At 41.8% G+C, this 21,760-nt stretch overlaps 1 protein-coding gene across 6 annotated transcripts; it reads left to right on the top strand.

The window, feature by feature from the left end:
• Positions 1–13,602: 13,602 nt before the first annotated feature.
• Positions 13,603–21,734, top strand: CHST4 (carbohydrate sulfotransferase 4). 6 transcript variants are annotated; one of them, XM_082439089.1, is made up of 3 exons: positions 13,604–14,471; positions 15,003–15,073; positions 19,880–21,734. In XM_082439089.1, the coding sequence occupies exon 3, from the start codon at positions 19,895–19,897 to the stop codon at positions 21,068–21,070; it is 1,176 nt and encodes a 391-aa protein (XP_082295215.1). In that variant the 5' UTR covers positions 13,604–14,471; positions 15,003–15,073; positions 19,880–19,894; the 3' UTR covers positions 21,071–21,734. The 6 variants fall into 6 exon arrangements, with proteins under 6 accessions (XP_082295216.1, XP_082295215.1, XP_082295214.1 ...); XM_082439088.1 differs by having other exon boundaries at positions 14,965–15,073; XM_082439087.1 differs by having other exon boundaries at positions 13,604–14,652.
• The last annotated feature ends 26 nt before the right edge of the window (positions 21,735–21,760 follow it).

Genomic DNA, 21,760 nt, shown 5'->3' with positions numbered 1-21,760 from the left:
CTCAGTGAGTGAAGTGTAGAATTTATAACAAAACTTATCCTCAATAAGGAATCTAAATAAAACTTAATCACATTACTTGTACTTTTTGCAAAAGGCATTAGAAAAACTCTGAGAATGACAGAGGACTGAAATCTGATTTCAACCAGGTAGTCTAGTTGTTCAGTGTCCAGTCACATTCTATAGTCCTTTGTGAACTTTTTTCTGTTTAGAAGTCTTATTTGTGGAGAAGGGAGTTCAGTTCAGTTTGTGTAAATACATATATATTTCCTTGTGTAATATAAAGCAGACAGTTATTAGCAAAATTTTAGTTCTACTTTCAAGTTTATTCAATTGCTAGACATCACAGAAATATATTTAAGAATTTATTATAAAGTTCCTCTACAACTTTTAACAGTGAGAGGGTCTATTATGATTTTTTATAAAATCAAATAGCATGACAGAATGTCAATCTTCTGCTACTTAAAATGTGTCTCTATTCATGGTGTTTCCATTCAGTGCAGAGAATTATCATGGCAAGGATAAAAACTACTAGTGATTAATGGTTCACTTTTAGCTGACCACCAGAACACCACCTAAAATGATTTCAGTGACTTTAGAAAAATATCTTGAAGGTTTATGATTGCATCGAATTGAGCCTTTACCTGGTATCTAAATATCTGCTCTTACATTCTGATTTACCCTTAGGGATTACCTTCTAAGGTTTGGTCACACCAGCAGACTGAAACAGATTTTAATGTAAATAAGGAATTTATACTAACATTACTCATCTGTGTAACAGTATTTTAGAAATTTCTGCTTCGTATGTCCACTAGTAGCAATACCGTTTGAAGTGTTAACCCAGTCTTTCATGGGTGTGGTTAGTTACAAATGTTTATGCTTCTGTTTGCATACTTAGTATCGAGCTTTATTTGTACAAGATAGTTTAACTTGCTTATTTTTGGTTGTGAAAAATAAGCAAACCTCAGTTCTGTATCCAGTGCTTACCTTTAGTCGATTTTTTTTCTTTCACCCTCCAAAACTTGTCATTCACACATTCCCCATTTCTATTAGCGGCAAAATCATTTGTTAAAATCTAATTGTAAGGAAGGTTCTGCTTCTGTTATCCTAAAGTAATTGTATCATACTGGATAGTAATTCCCAAGGAACTAGCCTTTCTTTTCCTTAGTGTCTGTGTGTTCTAAAACTTCTAAATCTACAATTTAGAAAAGATGTTACATTATTCAGAATAGCAAGACTTACTCAAGTACTTACGGTTGTTTTCTTGGTAGTTTCCTTTTTCTAATTTTTTTTTTTAACAGTAGTAATTAAACCTATATTTTGTGATTGTTTCCTGGTCTGTGTTTTGAAATTCCTTCCCTTTTCCCTAATTTCATTCGTGAAGATGTGTTTAGATACTGAATTTGTTTAGACACTGATTTTGTTTAAGGTACAATTAATCACATTGGTTGTACTTTCAAGACAGACTTAAAAAAATAAACAGAATTGAAAACAAAAACAAAAACAACAAAAAAAGAAAGGGACTGGATCTGTACAACCTTAACTGCACTTTCCAAAATGGCAGCATTAGCCACATTTCAAGTGTTCAATGTCCACAAGTGGTAGTTGCCACTGTATTTGTGTAAAAACATTCCTCACCACAGAAAGTTCTATTGGACAGTGCTGCCTTAAAGAAATGGTCCATGGTCATGTAGGAAGGTAACATTACCTGATGAGTAAGCCTGGGCTTTGAACACAGACCTGGGGTTGAGTCCATATTTTGCCACTATAAACCATGTAACTGTGGTTACATTATTTAGCTTCTCCAAACCTCTATTCCATCATCTGGAAATTATGAAATTTACCTCCTAAGGCCATGGCAAAGACAATGTGATAACCCAAATAAGTGTGAAGTATAGTACCTGGTTTGTTGCAAGCTCTGAAGGAGCAGTAGCTACAATGATCTTCTTTTATAACCTTCACGCTCCATAATTCCTTTTTGGAAATGCCCTCTGTTCTGGATACCCTGAGTTTTCGATTAATTACCTATTTCTTTTTTTTTTTTTTTTTTTGGCTGTGCCACACAGCATAGGGGATCTTAGTTCCCCGACCAGGGATTGAACCCACACCCCCTGCATTGGGAGCGTGAAGTCTTAACCACTGGACTGCCAGGGAAGTCCCATGAATACCTATTTCTTAACGACTGCTTCCAGCCAGCCTTTCCAGAAGTTCTTCCTAACTGACTTATGAATCACAAATTAAAGAGGCTAACATCTGTAGTATTACACGTAAGGAAGGAGGTGGGATGGCTACTTGTACTGAGGACTGTGTGAGGTGCTTCATTAATCATTAAGACCACTGTGTTTGGGACTTCCCTGGTGGCACAGTGGTTAAGAATTTGCCTGCCAATGCAGGGGACAAGGGTTTGATCCCTGGTCCAGGAAGATTCCACATGCCATGTAGCAACTAAGCCCGCGCGCCACAACTACTGAGACTGTGCTCTAGAGCCCGCGAGCCACCACTACTGAAGCCCACGTGCCACAACTACTGAAGTCTGCGCGCCTAGAGCCCGTGCTCTGCAACAAGAGAAGCCACCGCAATGAGAAGCCTGTGCACCGCAACAAAGAGTAGCCCCTACTCGCTGCAACTAGAGAAAGCCCGCGCACAGCAACGAAGACCCAACACAACCAAAAAAAAAAGATCACTGTATTTGTCACAGAATTATATGCAAATGCAATAAGGAAAAACTGGAAACAATCTAAACGTCTGTCAATAGAATCCTGGAATACTGGCATATGATAAATCCATTCAAAGTAATGTCTCCCATAAATATGTGTTGAGATGGGTAAATGCTCACAATATAATGTGAGTGAAAAAAGCAGATCTAACCCCCACGACCCAGCCTCCATTAGAGACACCTGTATAAACGTGTGCCAGGAGACATGTCAAGAATATTCAGTCATAGTTCCAAACTATGAACAACTCAAATGTCCACTAACATGAGCATGGACAAATTATGGCATATTTACACATGGAATATTACACAGTAATTTAAAAAAAAACCATAACTGTATGTAACAATGTGATGAAACTTACAAGGATAGGGCTTCCCTGGTGGCGCAGTGGTTGAGAATCTGCCTGCCAATGCAGGGGACACGGGTTCGAGCCCTGGTCTGGGAAGATCCCACATGCCGTGGAGCAACTGGGCCCGTGAGCCACAACTACTGAGCCTGCGCGTCTGGAGCCTGTGCTCCACAACAAGAGAGGCCGCAACAGTGAGAGGCCCGCGCACCACGATGAAGAGTGGCCCCCAGGAGGAGGAACCAAGATGGCGGAGTAGAAGGACGTGCTCTCACTCCCTCTTGCGAGAACACCAGAATCACAACTAGCTGCTGGACAATCATCAACAGGAGGACACTGGAACTCACCAAAAAAGATACCCCACATCCAAAGACAAAGGAGAAGCCACAATGAGACGGTAGGAGGGGCGCAATCAGAGTAAAACCAAATCCCGTAACTGGTGGGTGGGTGACTCACAGACTGGCGAACACTTATACCACATAAGTCCACCCACGGGAGTGAAGGTTCTGAGCCCCATGTCAGGCTTCCCAACCTGGGGGTCCTGCAACGGGAGGAGGAATTCATAGAGAATCAAACTTTGAAGCCTAGTGGGAATTGATTGCAGGACTTTGACAGGACTGGGGGAAACAGAGTCCCCACTCTTGGAGGGCACACACAAAATAGTGTGCGCATCGGAACCCAGTGGAAGGAGCAGTGACCCCGGGGGAGACTGAACCAGACCTACCTGCTAGTGTTGGAAGGTCTCCTGCAGAGGTGGGAGGTGGCTCTGTTTCACCGTGGGGACAAGGACACTGGCAGCAGAAGTTCTAGGAAGTACTCCTTGGCGTGAGCCCTCCCAGAGTCTGTCATTAGCCCCACCAAAGAGCCCAGGTAGGTTCCAGTGTTGGGTTGCCTCAGGCAAAACAACCAACAGGGAGGGAACCCAGCCCCACCCATCAACAGTCAAGTGGATTAAAGTTTTACTGAGCTCTGACCACCACAGCAACAGTCAGCTCTACCCACCACCACAGCCTCCCATCAAGCCTCTTAGATAGCCTCAACCACCAGAGGGCAGACAGCAGAAGCAAGAAAAACTACAATCCTGCAGCCTGTGGAACAAAAACCACATTCACAGAAAGTTAGACAAGATGAAAAGGCAGAGGGCTATATACCAGATGAAGGAACAAGAAAAAACCCCAGAAAAACAACTAAATGAAGTGGAGATAGGCAACCTTCCAGAAAAAGAATTCAGAATAATGATAGTGAAGATGATCCAGGACCTCGGAATAAGAATGGAGGCAAAGATCGAGAAGATGCAAGAAATGTTTAACAAAGACCTAGAAGAATTAAAGAACAAAAAAACAGAGATGACCAAAACAATAACTGAAATGAAAACTACACTAGAAGGAATCAATAGCAGAATGACTAAGGCAGAAGAACGGATAAGTGACCTGGAAGACAGAATGGTGGAATTCACTGCTGCGGAACAGACTAAAGAAAAAAGAATGAAAAGACATGAAGACAGCCTAAGAGACCTCTGGGACAACATTAAACGCAACAACATTAGCATTATAGGGGTCCCAGAAGGAGAAGAGAGAGAGAAAGGACCAGAGAAAATATTTGAAGACATTATAGTCGAAAACTTCCCTAACATGGGAAAGGAAATAGCCACCCAAGTCCAGGAAGCACAGAGAGTCCCATACAGGATAAACTCAAGGTGAAACACGCCGAGACACATAGTAATCACATTGGCAAAAATTAAAGACAAAGAAAAATTATTGAAAGCAGCAAGGGAAAAACGACAAATAACGTACAAGGGAACTCCCATAAGGTTAACAGCTGATTTCTCAGCAGAAACTCTACAAGCCAGAAGGGAGTGGCATGATATACTTAAAGTGATGAAAGGGAAGAACCTACAGCCAAGATTACTCTACCTGGCAAGGATCTCATTTAGATTTGATGGAGAAATCAAAAGCTTTACAGACAAGCAAAAGCTAAGAGAATTCAGCACCACCAAACCAGCTCTACAACAAATGCTAAAGGAACTTTTCTAAGTGGGAAACAGAAGAGAAGAAAAGGACCTACAAAAACAAACCCAAAACAATTAAGAAAATGGTCATAGGAACATACATATCGATAATTACCTTAAACGTGAATGGATTAAATGCCCCAGCCAAAAGACACAGGCTTGCTGAATGGATACAAAAACAAGACCCATATATATGCTGTCTACAAGAGACCCACTTCAGACCTAGGGACACATACAGACTGAAAGTGAGGGGATGGAAAAAGATATTCCATGCAAATGGAAATCAGAAGAAAGCCGGAGTAGCTATACTCATATCAGATAAAATAGACTTTAAAATAAAGAATGTTACAAGAGACAAGGAAGGACACTACATAATGATCAAGGGATCAATCCAAGAAGAAGATATAACAGTTATAAATATATATGCACCCAACATAGGAGCACCTCAATACATAAGGCAACTGCTAACAGCTATAAAAGAGGAAATCGACAGTAACACAATAATAGTGGGGGACTTTAACACCTCATTTACACCAATGGACAGATCATCCAAAATGAAAATAAATAAGGAAACAGAAGCTTTAAATGACACAACAGACCAGATAGATTTAATTGATATTTATAGGACATTCCATCCCAAAACAGCATATTACACTTTCTTCTCAAGTGCGCACGGAACATTCTCCAGGATAGATCACATCTTGGGTCACAAATCAAGCCTCAGTAAATTTAAGAAAACTGAAATCATATCAAGCATCTTTTCTGACCAGAACGCTATGAGATTAGAAATGAATTACAGGGAAAAAAATGTGAAAAGCACAAACACATGGAGGCTAAACAATACGTTACTAAATAACCAAGAGATCACTGAAGAAATCAAAGAGGAAATAAAAAAATACCTAGAGACAAATGAAAATGAAAACACGACGATCCAAAACCTATGGGATGCAGCAAAAGCAGTTCTAAGAGGGAAGTTTATAGCTATACAAGCCTACCTAAAGAAACAAGAAAAATCTCAAGTAAACAATCTAACCTTACACCTAAAGGAACTAGAGAAAGAAGAACAAACAAAACCCAAGGTTAGCAGAAGGAAAGAAATCATAAAGATCAGAGTGGAAATAAATGAAATAGAAACAAAGAAAACAATAGCAAAGATCAATAAAACTAAAAGCTGGTTTTTTGAGAAGATAAACAAAATTGATAAGCCATTAGCCAGACTCATCAAGAAAAAAGAGGGAGAGGACTCAAATCAATAAAATTAGAAATGAAAAAGGAGAAGTTACAACAGACACCGCAGAAATACAAAGCATCCTAAGAGACTACTACAAGCAACTCTATGCCAATAAAATGGACAACCTGGAAGAAATGGACAAATTTTTAGAAAGGTATAACCTTCCAGGACTGAACCAGGAAGAAATAGAAAATATGAACAGACCAATCACAAGTAATTAAAAATCTTCCAACAAACAAAAGTCCAGGACCAGATGGCTTCACAGGTGAATTCTATCAAACATTTAGAGAAGAGCTACCACCGATCCTTCTCAAATTCTTCCAAAAAATTGCAGAGGAAGGAACACTCTCAAACTCATTCTATGAGGCCACCATCACCCTGATACCAAAACCAGACAAAGATACTACAAAAAAAGAAAATTACAGACCAATATCACTGATGAATATAGATGCAAAAATCCTCAACAAAATGCTAGCAAACAGAATCCAACAACACATTAAAAGGATCATACACCACGATCAAGTGGGATTTATCCCAGGGATGCAAGGATTCTTCAGTATATGCAAATCAATCACTGTGATACACCATATTAACAAATTGAAGAATAAAAACCATATGATCATCTCAATAGATGCAGAAAAAGCTTTTGACAAAATTCAACACCCATTTATGATAAAAACTCTCCAGAAAGTGGGCATAGAGGGAACCTACCTCAACATAATAAAGGCCATATACGACAAACCCACAGCAAACATCATCAAAAACTGAAAGCATTTCCTCTAAGATCAGGAACGAGACAAGGATGTCCACTCTCACCACTATTATTCAACATAGTTTTGGAAGTCCTAGCCACAGCAATCAGAGAAGAAAAAGAAATAAAAGGAATACAAATTGGAAAAGAAGAAGTAAAACTGTCACTGTTTGCAGATGACATGATACTATACATAGAGAATCCTAAAACTGCCACCAGAAAACTACTAGAGCTAATCAATGAATTTGGTAACGTTGCAGGATACAAAATTAATACACAGAAATCTCTTGCATTCCTATACAGTAATGATGAAAAATCTGAAAGAGAAATTATGGAAACACTTCCATTTACCATTGCAACAAAAAGAATAAAATACCTAGGAATAAACCTACCTAGGGAGACAAAAGACCTGTATGCAGAAAACTATAAGACACTGATGAAAGAAATTAAAGATGATACCAACAGATGGAGAGACATACCATGTTCTTGGATTGGAAGAATCAACACTGTGAAAATGACTATACTACCCAAAGCAATCTACAGATTCAATGCAATCCCTATCAAATTACCAATGGTATTTTTTATGGAACTAGAACAAATTATCTTAAAATTTGTATGGAGACACAAAAGACCCCGAATAGCCAAAGCAGTCTTGAGGGAAAAAAACGGAGCTGGAGGAATCAGACTCCCTGACTTCAGACTATACTACAAAGCTACAGTAATCAAGACAATATGGTACTGGCACAAAAACAGAAACATAGATCAATGGAACAAGAGAGAAAGCCCAGAGATAAACCCACGCACCTATGGTCAACTAATCTATGAAAAGGAGGCAAAGATATACAATGGAGAAAAGACAGTCAATAAGTGGTGCTGGGAAAACTGGACAGCTACATGTAAAAGAATGAAATTAGAATACTCCCTAACACCATACACAAAAATAAACTCAAAATGGATTCGAGACCTAAATGTCAGACCGGACACTATAAAACTCTTAGAGGAAAACATAGGAAGAACACTCTTTGACATAAATCACAGCAAGATCTTTTTTGATCCACCTCCTAGAGTAATGGAAGTAAAAACAAAAATAAACAAATGGGACCTAATGAAACTTCAAAGCTTTTGCACAGCAAAGGAAACCATAAACAAGACGAAAAGACAACCTTCAGAATGGGAGAAAATATTTGCAAACGAATCAACAGACAAAGGATTAATCTCCAAAATATATAAACAGCTCATTCAGCTCAATATTAAAGAAACAAGCAACCCAATCCAAAAATGGGCAGAAGACCTAAATAGACATTTCTCCAAAGAAGACATACAGATGGCCAAGAAGCACATGAAAAGCTGCTCAACATCACTAATTATTAGAGAAATGCAAATCAAAACTACAATGAGGTATCACCTCATACCAGTTAGAATGGGCATCATCAGAAAATCTACAAACAACAAATGCTGGAGAGGGTGTGGAGAAAAGGGAACCCTCTTGCACTGTTGGTGGGAATGTCAATTGATACAGCCACCATGGAGAACAGTATGGAGGTTCCTTAAAAAACTAAAAATAGAATTACCATATGATCCAGCAATCCCACTACTGGGCATATACCCAGAGAAAACCGTAATTCAAAAAGACACATGCACCCCAATGTTCATTGCAGCACTATTTACAATAGCCAGGTCATGGAAGCAACCTAAATGCTCATCGACAGACGAATGGATAAAGAAGTTGTGGTACATATATACAATGGAATATTACTCAGCCATAAAAGGAAACGAAATTGAGTCATTTGTTGAGACGTGGATGGATCTAGAGACTGTCATACAGAGTGAAGTAAGTCAGAAAGAGAAAAACAAATATCGTATATTAACGCATGTATGTGGAACCTAGAAAAATGGTACAGATGAACCGGTTTGCAGGGCAGAAGTTGAGACATAGATGTAGAGAACAAACGTATGTACACCAAGGGGGGATAACCGTGGTGGGGTGGGGATGGTGGTGAGCTGAATTGGGCGATTGGGATTGACATGTATACACTGATGTGTATAAAATTGATGACTGATTAAAAAAAAAAAAAAGAACCTATACTGAATAGCACAGGGAACTCTATTCAATACTCTGTAATGGAAATATGGAAACAGAATCTAAAAAAGAGTGGATATACGTGTATGTAAAACTGACTCACTTTGCTGTACATCAGAAACTAACACAACATTGTAAATCAAGTATACTCCAATTAAAAAATTAATTAAAAAAAAAAAAAGAGTGGCCCCTGCTTGCCGCAACTAGAGAAAGCCCTCGCACAGAAACGAAGACCCAACACAGCCAAAAATAAATTAAAAAAAAAACAAAACTACAAGGATAAAATGAAATGAAAAAAGCAAATCTCAAAAGAATACATGTGCTATAATTCTACCTAGAAAGAGGTAAAATTGGGGAAAATTCAATTGTACTGCTTAAGGTGATAAACTATATGGAAGAATAAGGAGCTGCTTACCTTGGAAGTGGTCACCTCTGAATGATGAGGGAAGCGGGAGGGCGTGAGAGTGAAGGGATACTGAGGCAGCTTTGGCAATGTTCTGTTTTTTGGGTGTTTTTTTTTGGAGTGGTAGTTCCTTTATATTATTTGTTAAATTGTACCTTTACACCTTAATTTTTTTTTTAATTTTTATTTATTTATTTATGGCTGAGTTGGGTCTTCGTTTCTGTGCGAGGGCTTTCTCTAGTTGCGGTAAGCGGGGGCCACTCTTCATCTCGGTGTGCGGGCCTCTCACCATTGCGGCCTCTCCTGTTGCGGAGCACAGGCTCCAGACGCGCAGGCTCAGTAATTGTGGCTCACGGGCCCAGTTGCTCCGCGGCACGTGGGATCCTCCCAGACCAGGGCTCGAACCCGTGTCCCCTGCATTGGCAGGCAGACTCTCAACCACTGCACCACCAGGGAAGCCCTACAACTTAATTTTAATTTCATAATTTAAAATGTTTTAAAGACTACAGAAAAATAAATACAAAACTATATTTTCAGTGTGATCCCAATTATACAGATTTCTGCAGGCATGGGAAAAACGATCAATGGTGCTCTTCTCTTGGCAGCAAAATGTAAAGAGATTTGTGTTGTCTTCTTTATACATTTTGTATTTTTCAAATTTTTTATAATTAACAAGTATCACTTTTATAGTAAGAATAAAAGCAGAACTAGCAACTGCCCAGTTTTGCTCTTCAATTTACGTCTCTGCAATGGAGTCACTTCGAGGAAGAGAAATTTCTCTTCCACCTGCTAGAGAGAAACAGGAAGGGAGAGAAGGCCACACGACTGAAATCAATATAAGGCACCACCACAGGTCTGGTTATTTGTGCTTATGATAAGGCCTCAGGGGGCTCAGCTGATGGAAACCAGCAGATATACTGCCTAGATTATCCCAGAATTCACACAACTCTGCCTGTTCTCTTTCAAGGCCTTGGAAAATAAGCCAACAGATGAGAAAGAAAAAAAGAGGTGTTATTGTGATTCTATAATAACTACCACTTTTAAACTCATTATTGTCATAATATTGTGTTAGGGGTGTTATATGCATGAATCCAATCCTAACATTCACAAGAATTCCATTAGGTAAACATATATTTTACACTGATATTTTACACCTTATTTTACAGTGATATTCTAGGGCTCAGAGAGGTGGAATGACTTGCCCAGAGGCCTGACTCCAAAATCAGTCACTTTTTTTTTTTTTTTAAACATCTTTATTGAAGTATAATTGCCTTACGATGGTGTGTTAGCTTCTGCTTTATAACAAAGTGAGTCAGTTATACACATACAATATGTTCCCATATCTCTTCCCTCTTGCATCTCCCTGCCTCCCACCCTCCCCATCCCACCCCTCTAGGTGGTCACAAAGCAACCGAGCTGATCTCCCTGTGCTATGTGGCTGCTTCCCACTAGCTATCTATTTTACATTTGGTAGTGTATATATGTCCATGACACTCTCTTACCCTGTCACATCTCACCCCACCCCCTCCCCATATCCTCAAGTCCATTCTCTAGTAGGTCTGTGTCTTTATTCCCGTCTAGCCACTAGGTTCTTCATGGCTTTTTTTTTTTTTTCCCCTTAGATTCCGTATATATGTGTTAGCATACTGTATTTGTTTTTCTCTTTCTGACTTACTTCACTCTGTATGACAGACTCTAACTCCATCCACCTCATTACAAATACCTCCATTTCATTTCTTTTTATGGCTGAGTAATATTCCATTGTATATATGTGCCACATCTTCTTTATCCATTCATCTGTTGATGGACATTTAGGTTGCTTCCATGTCCTGGCTATTGTAAATAGAGCTGCAATGAACATTTTGGTACATGACTCTTTTTGAACTATGGTTTTCTCAGGGTATATGCCCAGTAGTGGGATTGCTGGGTCGTATGGTAGTTCTATTTGTAGTTTTTTAAGGAACCTCCATACTGTTCTCCATAGTGGCTGTACCAATTTACATTCCCACCAACAGTGCAAGAGTGTTCCCTTTCCTCCACACCCTCTCCAGCATTTATTGTTTCTAGATTTTTTGATGATGGCCATTCTGATCGGTGTGAGATGATATCTCATTGTACTTTTGATTTGCATTTCTCTAATGATTAATGATGTTGAGCATTCTTTCATGTGTCAAAATCAGTCACTTTTACACTCCACCACAATTTACCTTTACTCCTGTACATGTTGTAAAGAGTTTCCTCATCTTTTTTTTTCCTTCCTCATAGCCAAGATGAGCCGAGTGAAATGTTGGTTCTATTTTCCCCAGGGAGTGACAGTTCACTTAATTCCAACAATAAACTTGCCTCCAGGAAGAAAGGACTTTATAAAGGTCTGTGTGAATTACACAGTGATTATGAAGTTAATAATGTGACAAATCCAGTGGCTGAATCTATGACTACCTGACATAGTCCAAGAATATACAGTGTAAGAGGCTCTTTGCCGCCCACGAAAGAGAAGTCAGTTTGTGCCTGTGCTACACTATAGGCGACTTCTCTTCTGGATCTCCATTCTCTATGAAAGGGAGTAAACATTTATCGAATGGTTTCTGAATTAATCAGTGTCCTGGAAGCTATACAGGCTATATTTCGTGGCTGACTCAAGGCTTGGGAATTCTGGTGTGTTGCTTTATATAATCTGGCCTTTGACCTGAAGACTTCCCTTTAGTGATCTGCATATTTTCACCAGTACAATCATCCCTTCCTCCGTATCTGCAAGGGAACTGGTTCCAGGACCCTCGCTGATACCATGCTCAAGTCCCTTATATAAAATGGTGTAGTATATGCATATAACCTATACACATCCTCCTGTAAACTTTAAATCATCTCGAGATTACTTGTAATACAATGTAAATGTTATGTAAATAGTTGTAAATACACTGTAAATGCTATATTAATAATTGCCTGTGCCTGGCAAATTCCAGTTTTGCTATTTGGAACTTACTGGAAAAAATTTTTTTTCCAAACATTTTCAATCGAAGTTGTTTGACTCCTCGGATGTAGAACCTAGGGATAAGGAGAGCCAACTGTACTTAGTGTCTATGATTAAATAACAGGCCATCATGACAAGCCTGTAACTTCCTGAAGCATTCTTTATTTAGTTATTTTTGGACATTTTATAATTTCTTTTCTCTTTGGAATATTTTGTAAATGGTAACTAAAACCCATTTTTAACAAACACCTATAAACACACCAGTTTTAAAAATAAGGAAGCAAAAAAATTATTGCCCAAACTCTGAGGTCACTGACATTGCTTTTGGAGAAAGGTATAACCACCACCGAATGCTTGCCACCTCCCAGCCCCTTTCAGAGAAAAATGTCTGTGGTTCCTATGCATTGGGGGGGGTCATGGTTTTTTAAAATAATTTTTATTCAATTTATTTATAAATTGAATTAATGATTTGTAATTAACTAATTAATTTATATTAATTTATTTAATAACTTGGGTGACTGAGTTTTTTAAGTTTAAGTTTTTTGGCTGTGTTGGGTTTTTGTTGCTGCGCGCGCGCAGGCTTCCTCTAGTTGTGGCGAGCAGGGGCTACTCTTCGTTGCAGTGCGCGGGCTTCTCACTGCGGTGGCTTCTCTTGTTGCGGAGCACGGGCTCTAGGTGTGTGGGCTCAGCAGTTGTGGCACACAGGCTCAGTAGTTGTGGCTCGCGGGCTCTAGAGTGCAGGCTCAGTAGTTGTGGTGCACGGGCTTAGTTGCTCCGTGGCATGTGGGACCTTCCCGGACCAGGGCTTGAACCCGTGTCCCCTGCATTGGCAGGCGGACTCCCAACCACTGCGCCACCAGGGAAGCCCTAAGTTTAACTGAATAAAAAATTCACCTAAACTGAGTCACTTTGCTATAGAGCAGAGATTGGCACAACATTGTAAATCCACTACACTTCAATTAAAAAATATATATATTTTTAAAATTCACCTATTGGGACTTCCCTGGTGGCGCAGTGGTTAAGAATCCACCTACCAATGCAGGGAACACAGGTTCGAGCCCTGGTCTGGGAAGATCCCACGTGCAGCGGAGCAACTAATCCCATGCGCCGCAGAGCAACTAATCTCATGAGCCTAGAGCCTGTGCTCCACAACAAGAGAAGTCACCGCAATGAGAAGACTGCGTACCACAACGAAGAGTAGCCCCTGCTCACTACAACTAGAGAAAGCCCGCGCGCAGCAACAAAGACCCAACGCAGCCAAAAATAATAAAAATAAAATTTTAAAATAAAAAAATAAAAATTCACCTATTGTTTTACACTCACAACAATCATGTAAAGTAGCTCAGAGTAGTTGTGTGATTTGCCCAAGTACACACAGCTAGTAAGAAGATGTAATTTTTCATGATAACTTGTTTCTTTTTTTCTTGAGGGGGAAACTTCTTTTCCCGTACCCCAACTAAACGCCAATACATATGTGTCCTCCCATAAAACGAGTTATTACATCTACGTAGTACCTCTAGTTACTACCTCCTGCAAGAAGGGTGAAGATGTTGAATAAGACACAGAGGCCAAAAAAAATGTTTTCTCCCTAAATCCAGTGGAGTGAGCAGGAAGGTGGAATCCAGAAATCTCTTCCAGGTTTTCTCCTCTTTTTGCAGCAGAGGTAAGAGCAAGGTTTCACATTGTGTCCATTTTGGCTGTCATTGTCCTGCTATTTCCCTATCAACCTCATCTACTTCTGGGGTCCCTTTTCTTTTTCCACTTTGCCCTAAGGTAGTTAACCTATTCCGCTGCCTTCAAGGGATCTACATTCCAGGATCGCCTCCCAGTGGTGGGAGAGAATGCTTCCTCCTTTGCTTTTCCGGGCCCCGCCCATTCAGGCAGAGTCTCCCCACCCCTTGAGTATCTCAGGGCTAAAGCTGCTAATATCAAGTCTCTCTGGGAGCGATGCTTTCTTAACCCTGTCTTGGAAGGTGGGTAATTTTTTGCTAGGGAAAGAAGGCAGTGGAATTTGCTCTGAGTAGGGATGGTTATGCAAGATGCAAGGAGGAGGAGGAAGCTGAGAGGAGAGCTGGTGAGTCAGAGGACAAAAGCTGCACAACTTGGCTAGCAGTGAGCCTTTAGAGCAGTGGGGAAGCCTAAGCCATTAACAAGGTAAGGAGAGAATTTTCTCTACACCTCCAAAGCAAGGCCATTATTCCCAGGTTCTTGGAGCGGAGTATCAGATAACCTGGGGCAACTAAGCTGGGAATTTTCTGGGCGATGGCAGAGGGGAGGTGTTGGTGGGGGGTTGAATCAGAATCACCAGGATAATCTTCCCCGAAAAGCACAAGCTGCCTGCCAGCAGCTCTTCTCTCCCCACCCAGCTCTATCCCTAAAAGAGTAAGAAAGAGCCTAGAATGTGAGTAGGGCTATTCCGATGTATATTTTTGTAGCTAGTCCCCGTGATGTGTTTTACTCATTCAGATGCTGGCTTCAGACCTCAGTCTCTGTACTTCTTGCAGGTTCTCCTCTGCTCAGGTGTTGGGGAGTGGGGACCGGAGGTGCTGGGAGCTACAGATTTCCTCTAGCTCAGGTAAGATTTAGTGTGATAACTGAATTCTCAGACCTGGGACCCAAAAGATCCCGGTCTGATCAGGCAGGGCTATTTCTATCGTTGAGTCAATTAATTAAAGTTCACTTATTCTGAAACACAGAGGTGTGGCTCACCACTGCTCTATATATTTAATCGGACTGTTGTCATTACTGTGGCTAAAAGGGCTTGCAAAGTTGTGGAGCGCTGTTCAGATGTAAAATAAGATTAAATTATGAGACCCGTGAGTCAGCCATGGTAGAAGAGACTTCTATCTTGTCAGGCTGTGGATAAGTCTGGAAATTCTAATTGGAAGTTAAATACTTTTATATGTGCAAAATAAAAAAATATCTTGTCCTGCTTTCCTTACCCAGGTCAATGAGGCCACCTCAAATAGTAAAAAACACGCTACGAATGTTTGTTCATTCAGTCATTCATTCAATAGATGTTTCTTGAGCCCCTACTAGACGCCAGGCACTGTCGTTGTTACTAGAGACACAGAAATTGCAAAGACCCTTCAGTCTAGTTAGAGCTTGTTATTGTATGGATACCCTTTGCCCAGGTGCTTATCTCACAGGTTTCCAGGTTCTGCAGCTATGTGTGTGGCTGCAGGTCTCCCCGATCCAGCTCTCCTCTCTCTCTGTGCAAATGTCTTCTGCCATCTCTAATTTCTGGTTTTGGGGGCATAATCTCACTGGGAAATATAAATTAGAAATTTGTCAGCGGCTGGAATCCAGGGCTCTTAAATTGATGTATGTTTGGTTTTTCCTCAGAATTCATCATTTTGCTTCTAACAGGCTACACGATATGGACTTGGGGGTCATCTATAATTCAGCCCTCTGTAGTCAGGCTGCTGGGTGAGGTCACCCATCCTGGTGCCTCAGAGTCCCTGTGCCTAAAGTAGGTGCTACGTCACTACCACCCTTTGGTGATGTTTTTCAAGGCAGCAGTGGATGAGGGGGAGAGCTGAGGGGGAGAAACGAGAGACAGAAGAGAGAAGCCACTTACTATGAAGACCAGGCTAGCGCACTCAGGATCAGATAACAGGGAGAGCAGGTTCAAGCGTGCCATCAAACAGCCATAACGGAACACTCAGGAAGGTGGGCTAGGGACTCTGAGATGGAAGTCACGTCACAGGCTGCTCACAAATGCTTCCTGACCCCAAGGACTACAGAGGAAGTTAATATAGGACAGCTGAGGAGAGGTGATGGTTAGAATAGAGGAAACTGCCATGAAAAGCCTTGAGTTTCCTTCTCTTCCTGGAGCCATCTCTAGCACTGATTCCAGTGACTGCAGAGATAAGCTTTCCCTGAGACACACCCTAAAGTGTCCCCTGACTGTTCTCATCAACCCCGTCATGGGTTGCTTAGATCCAGGTTGTGTCTAGATGCCAGCGACAAGAGATGGGACTCACTTTACAAAAGCATACTTTCCTTCTGGCCAGGGAAATTGCTCGTGGAAAGAAAAAGCAGAGAAAGAAGTCGGAGGGTTTCCTTGGGAATTCCTGAGAACCGTGGTCAATTAAAGCCTGAGGACAACTGGGGATGAGTTCAAAGGCCAGACTCCAGCTCTGGGAGAGAATGGGCATGAGGTCAGGAGCTATTGGCAGGCAAAGAGGGCTCAGAGCATGCTAGCCTTCTCAAACACTGAGCAGGCCCAGGGCCAGATAGGGGGAGGGAGGACGTACTTTTGAAAGGTCTACGTTGCTTGTCCCTAGGAAATGTTAGCTTTTTCCTGAGCCGATTATAGGCCCTGCATATAAAATTCTATCCTTATAATTGTACACAGGTAAAGTTCTTTCCTCTCTCTTTTGCTCCATTATTTCCTATCTTTGTTCCAAACTTTTCCTCATACTCATACTGCCTTTGGGAGAAGATCTCTTGCTAGTCATTTCCTCAATACTTGGGGGGCTGGGGGGTGGGTATTCTTGAGCCTTTGTCAAAAATGGCTTAGTTTCTAATCATTTCCTCTTGGGCTCAAGTTTAAAAGAATAGGAACATATCTTAGCTGGCCCCATTCTAACCTTCAGGGCCAAGACAAGGATTACCATTCATCGACATTTTCCTGGCATATAGCAAAGTGGGGTTTTTTTTGGCACCTAGGAGAGATGATCCTCACTGGATCTTCTGGCACAGGTGGAGGAAATGCATTGTTGTAATGAATGAAAGAGAGGGGTTTCTGGGCCATTGTCTCTCAAGGTTTGGTTGAGGTCATTACACACTTCCTAGAAGGTTCAGGGGACTTCCAAGGGAAGCCCATAGGCTGGCAAAGCATGCTCTACCTCTTCAGGAAGCAAGCTATAAACTCCAAGAGTCACATCTGTGACTGCCCAATTCCTCCTCTAAAATTTACTCTCTAGAATCTCTGGACTTCTAGACACACAGAATGGTTCATGACCAGTATGAAGGCTGTCTGGACAACAGATACCAAAGGTACACATACCCATACTCTTTGATTCAGCAATCCCACTTCTGGGGAGTAAGCTTACATACTTATATAATGATGTATGAACATGAAGGTCATTATTGACATTTTTGAAATGGCAAAAGACTGGAAACAACCCAAAAGCTCATCAGTGTGGACACTGGTTAAATAAATTGTGGTACATCTATACAATAAAATTCTACACAGCGGTAAAAAGGAATGAGGAAACGCTTTATGTACTCCCATGGAAAGCTCTCCAAGGCATATTGTTAAGTTAACAAAGCAAGTTGCAGCACAGTGTGATAACGTGCAACTTCTTGTGTTATAAAAAGGGGAAAAATTAAGAATACATATACATTTGAATTTTCTTGTGTACCCATAAAGCAACTGAAAGGACACATTAAAAAATGAACCCAGTTGCTATTTGGGGGCAAGTTGGGAAATGGGCAGATGGAGGACAGGTGTTGGAAGTATATATTTCACTGTATAGTGATGATAAAACACCAGCTCGTAGATAAATACTAGCTGTCAGTAAATAGAGAAGAGATTATTGATTCAGGAGCTGGTAAAATTCTTAGGTGTTCTTTCCCCTAGAAAAATTCTAGGACTCTTTCAAAAAGTATGTCATTACGCCTGTTTACAAATAGCTCTAGAAATTTTCTAATTTATGACTATAGGTCTCCTCCAGAGACATAACTGTTGTCATAGGATTTCCCCTCACCTAATATTCAACATGTTAAAGACCTGGAGTGTGACAGGCTAGGCTACAGGCTGGCAAGCACTGTCCTTATTCCCTTCCTGCATGTGGAATCTTAGGAAGTCTTCTTTTAAATTCTGAGTCTGATTTAATGTCCATGATAATGATACTCTTAAAAGCAACATGAACCATGTGACTATTAGCTATTCAAAACTTCAAAAAAAAATTGGTGATGAGACCTATCAACAGGAAAATAGCATATCTTAAACCCAGCTGCAATTACTGTCTAGAAACATATTTTCTCTTCTTTATTAAAGCTTGAAGGAAGAATTTCTTGAGTATAGAGTGATATGCAAATTAGCACCTTGCTACTGTTAATATTTTACACTATGTGAAGTATCTATTATATCTCTCAATGGTTATTTATGCCAGGAAGTCACCCAAAATGATCCAGAGTCATCTCAACCCATAAAGAGAGTTAAGAGCTCCCCTGGAGTAATATTCTAGCATGGCACTGGGAACAGTGGTCTTTTCACACAAAGCCCTGGTGTGAAGGGAGTAAGTTCAGCGTTGCCACCAGTCTGTTTGAGCCTTAGTGTAAATTACAAAGTGAAATTCCTTTCTCTAGATATTTAACATCTAAGAACTGGAAAACCATCCTAATGTACTTATCCTACTGAACCAAGATACTTAACTGTCACCTACCAGACATTTTGTTAAATAATAAATATCTTAAATTCTTGATGAAGTGGCATTCCCTAGGGTTGGGCAGTACACAACATGCCCAACTGTACTGAGCAACCCTGAGTAAGTTGTGTCAAGTGGTCTAACATTACCCCAAGCAGCAGCACAGTGGCTAACAGGCCACAGCATCACTATTGCAGCTCTTAGGTTGGCTTGCCACAGTTTCATACAGTTGGCTGCTAAGGCAACAACGATTCAACCCAAATAGATTCAGATAGTTTATTACATACACAGACATGAGGACAGCACTGGGTCAGCTCCTCATGTCCCTAGTCCCACAGGATGAGACCAAATCAGAGGGGATCAGATGATAGGTGCCACGGGCACTTTGCCACTGAGGAGACAACTCCAAACCAAAGCCAAGCAGCTTTATAGTCTGCAGCCATATCCTTCAGGGTATTGAAAGTCCTGTGCTTAACTGAGATGAAGGAGTGTAGTGAGAAATGGCCTTGGCACTATCCCTCAAGATGGGGGTGGGTGGGCGGGCCTCAAGGCAGTTCCTCACAAGTCAGCTTATCTCCCGTAGTTTCTGAAGGAATCATGGGGCATTCAACCAAAACTTGGGTCAGACTGTGGTTAAGCTTTGCCTACATGGCCTGTGTGAAGACATTTGTGTCACCAGGGTGAACCTGTTTCCCTATATTCATGAAATATGGCTGAGTTCACACATTTCTGTAGCTCCATGGACAAGGAGGACCAGGAGGGAGGAAGTAAAGAGCCTAAAAAGAAAGGGCTTACAAAGAAATAGAGCTTATGGACACACTAACTGCAAGGGACAGGAATTAATCTGGAGAAGGATTTGTGCAATGCATTGCAAGAAGGCTCCAGCATTCTATATTGCCCCTCGGTGCGGGTCAGGGAGAAAGTAGCTTTGGCTAGAAAGGGGATGGAAGTCAGATACCAAAACATTAGCCTAACATAGCCCCTCTGCTTGTTCCTTGAAGGTCTTCTACTTCAGCATGATACTGCCCAAAAAAATGAAGCTACTACTGTTCCTGGCTTCCCAGATGGCTGTCTTTGTTCTATTCATCCTTCTGTACTCCCACAACTTCAACTCCCTGCAGATGAAGGAAGAACCCAAGCCCACGTACATGCACGTGCTCATCCTGTCTTCGTGGCGCTCTGGCTCTTCTTTCGTAGGGCAGCTTTTTGGACAGCACCCAGATGTCTTCTACCTGAAGGAGCCTGCCTGGCACGTCTGGATGACCTTCACACAAAGTACTGCCCAGAGGTTGCATACGGCAGTGCGGGATCTCATACGGGCCGTCTTTCTGTGTGACATGAGCGTCTTTGATGCCTACATGAAACCTGGCCCCCGAAAACAGTCCAGCCTCTTCCAGTGGGAAGGCAGCCGGGCCCTGTGTTCTCCACCTGCCTGCAACATCTTCCCACGAGATCAGATCATACCCCAGGCTCACTGTAAGCTTCTGTGCGATCAAGAGCCCTTTGAGGTGGTGGAGAAAGCCTGCCGCACTTACAGCCACGTGGTGCTCAAGGAGGTACGTTTCTTCAACCTGCAGGTGCTCTACCCGCTGCTGAGAGACCCTTCCCTCAATCTGCACATTGTGCATCTGGTCCGGGACCCCCGGGCGGTGTTCCGTTCCCGAGAACACACCACGAGGGAACTCATGATTGACAGCCAAATTGTGATGCAGCAGCATCTGCAGAAACTCAAAAAGGAGGATCAACCCTACTATGCAATGCAAGTCATCTGCCAAAGCCAGCTGGAGATCTACAAGGCTGTGCAGTCCTTGCCCAAAGCCCTGAGGCAGCGCTACTTGCTCGTGCGCTATGAGGACTTGGTCCGGGACCCCCTGGCCCAGACTGCCCGAATGTATAAATATGCAGGGTTGAAATTCTTGCCCCAGCTCCAGACCTGGGTGCACAACATCACTCGAGGCAAGGGCATGGGTAAGCATGCCTTCTACACAAATGCCAGGAATGCCCTCAATGTCTCTCAGGCCTGGCGCTGGTCCTTGCCTTATGAAAAGGTTTCTCGGCTTCAGAAAGTCTGCAGGAATACCATGAATTTGCTGGGCTACCACCTTGTCACATCTGAGCAAGAGCAGAAAAACCTGTCGCTGAATCTTCTGTCTACCTGGAGCCCCTATGAGCAAGTCTACCAAGAGGGTTGAGGAGGCTCTGTCTCCACCTGGCACCAGCTTCAGCCACGTTAACTGATGGCAGCTTCTGAGCCTTGACCGTGTGTGTCAGTGTATGCGTGAGTATGAGTTGTGCCCAAACATGTTCAAGTCAAGAAATCTTTGCGTCTCTGCTCATATCTAGAGAAGAGACTTAGGAACCTTATGTGAGGGGCACACTCCACCAACAAAACAGAAGTAATGTCTTTATTCTCTTCTTGGCCTTCTTACCTATGTATATCTCAGAGACTTTGTGGCCTGGGTCCTATGTGGCACCATGCAGTATCACTGGAGTAAATCCATAAACTCTTCTGTCCACATCTTGCCCAGTGGGAAAGGAGAGAGACAGGAGAAACCAGGGAAATGGGTCTCCCACCAAACAGCCCACCAGCACATTCACCAGGGATGTGAACTCTGAGCCCTCAGAGCTCCCAGTGGATTCAAAAAGAGAATGGGCAACAGGGCTGGACGCTTACCTGTGAGCCTGGCCATCACAGCTATCGATCACCACAAATATGGAATAAAATCTCTGCACAACAGAGGAAGCTTTTAAGTTCACGGGATGGCTGGGCCCAATTTGGACATCAGTTCCCCTCAGTGTTTTCCTATTTTAACCTGTTAAGCTGCCATCTGTTAACACTAAAATTCCAAAATAAGATTCTGTTTGGAGTGTACCTTTTTATG

This window comes from Balaenoptera physalus (genome assembly GCF_965194825.1).
Source record: "Balaenoptera physalus genome assembly, chromosome: 19".
Taxonomy (NCBI): domain Eukaryota; kingdom Metazoa; phylum Chordata; class Mammalia; order Artiodactyla; family Balaenopteridae; genus Balaenoptera; species Balaenoptera physalus.
Note: the sequence above shows the minus strand (reverse complement) of the source record. Positions and strands in the feature narration are given on the sequence as shown.

Excerpts from the sequence above, each read along its gene's own strand:
- CHST4 (XM_082439085.1), top strand. The coding sequence starts at position 14,918 with ATGTATATTTTTGTAGCTAGTCCCCGTGATGTGTTTTACTCATTCAGA. Across the intron at positions 15,074-19,879 it reads ACAGATTTCCTCTAGCTCAG|GTCTTCTACTTCAGCATGAT; the intron begins GTAAGATTTAGT and ends TGTTCCTTGAAG.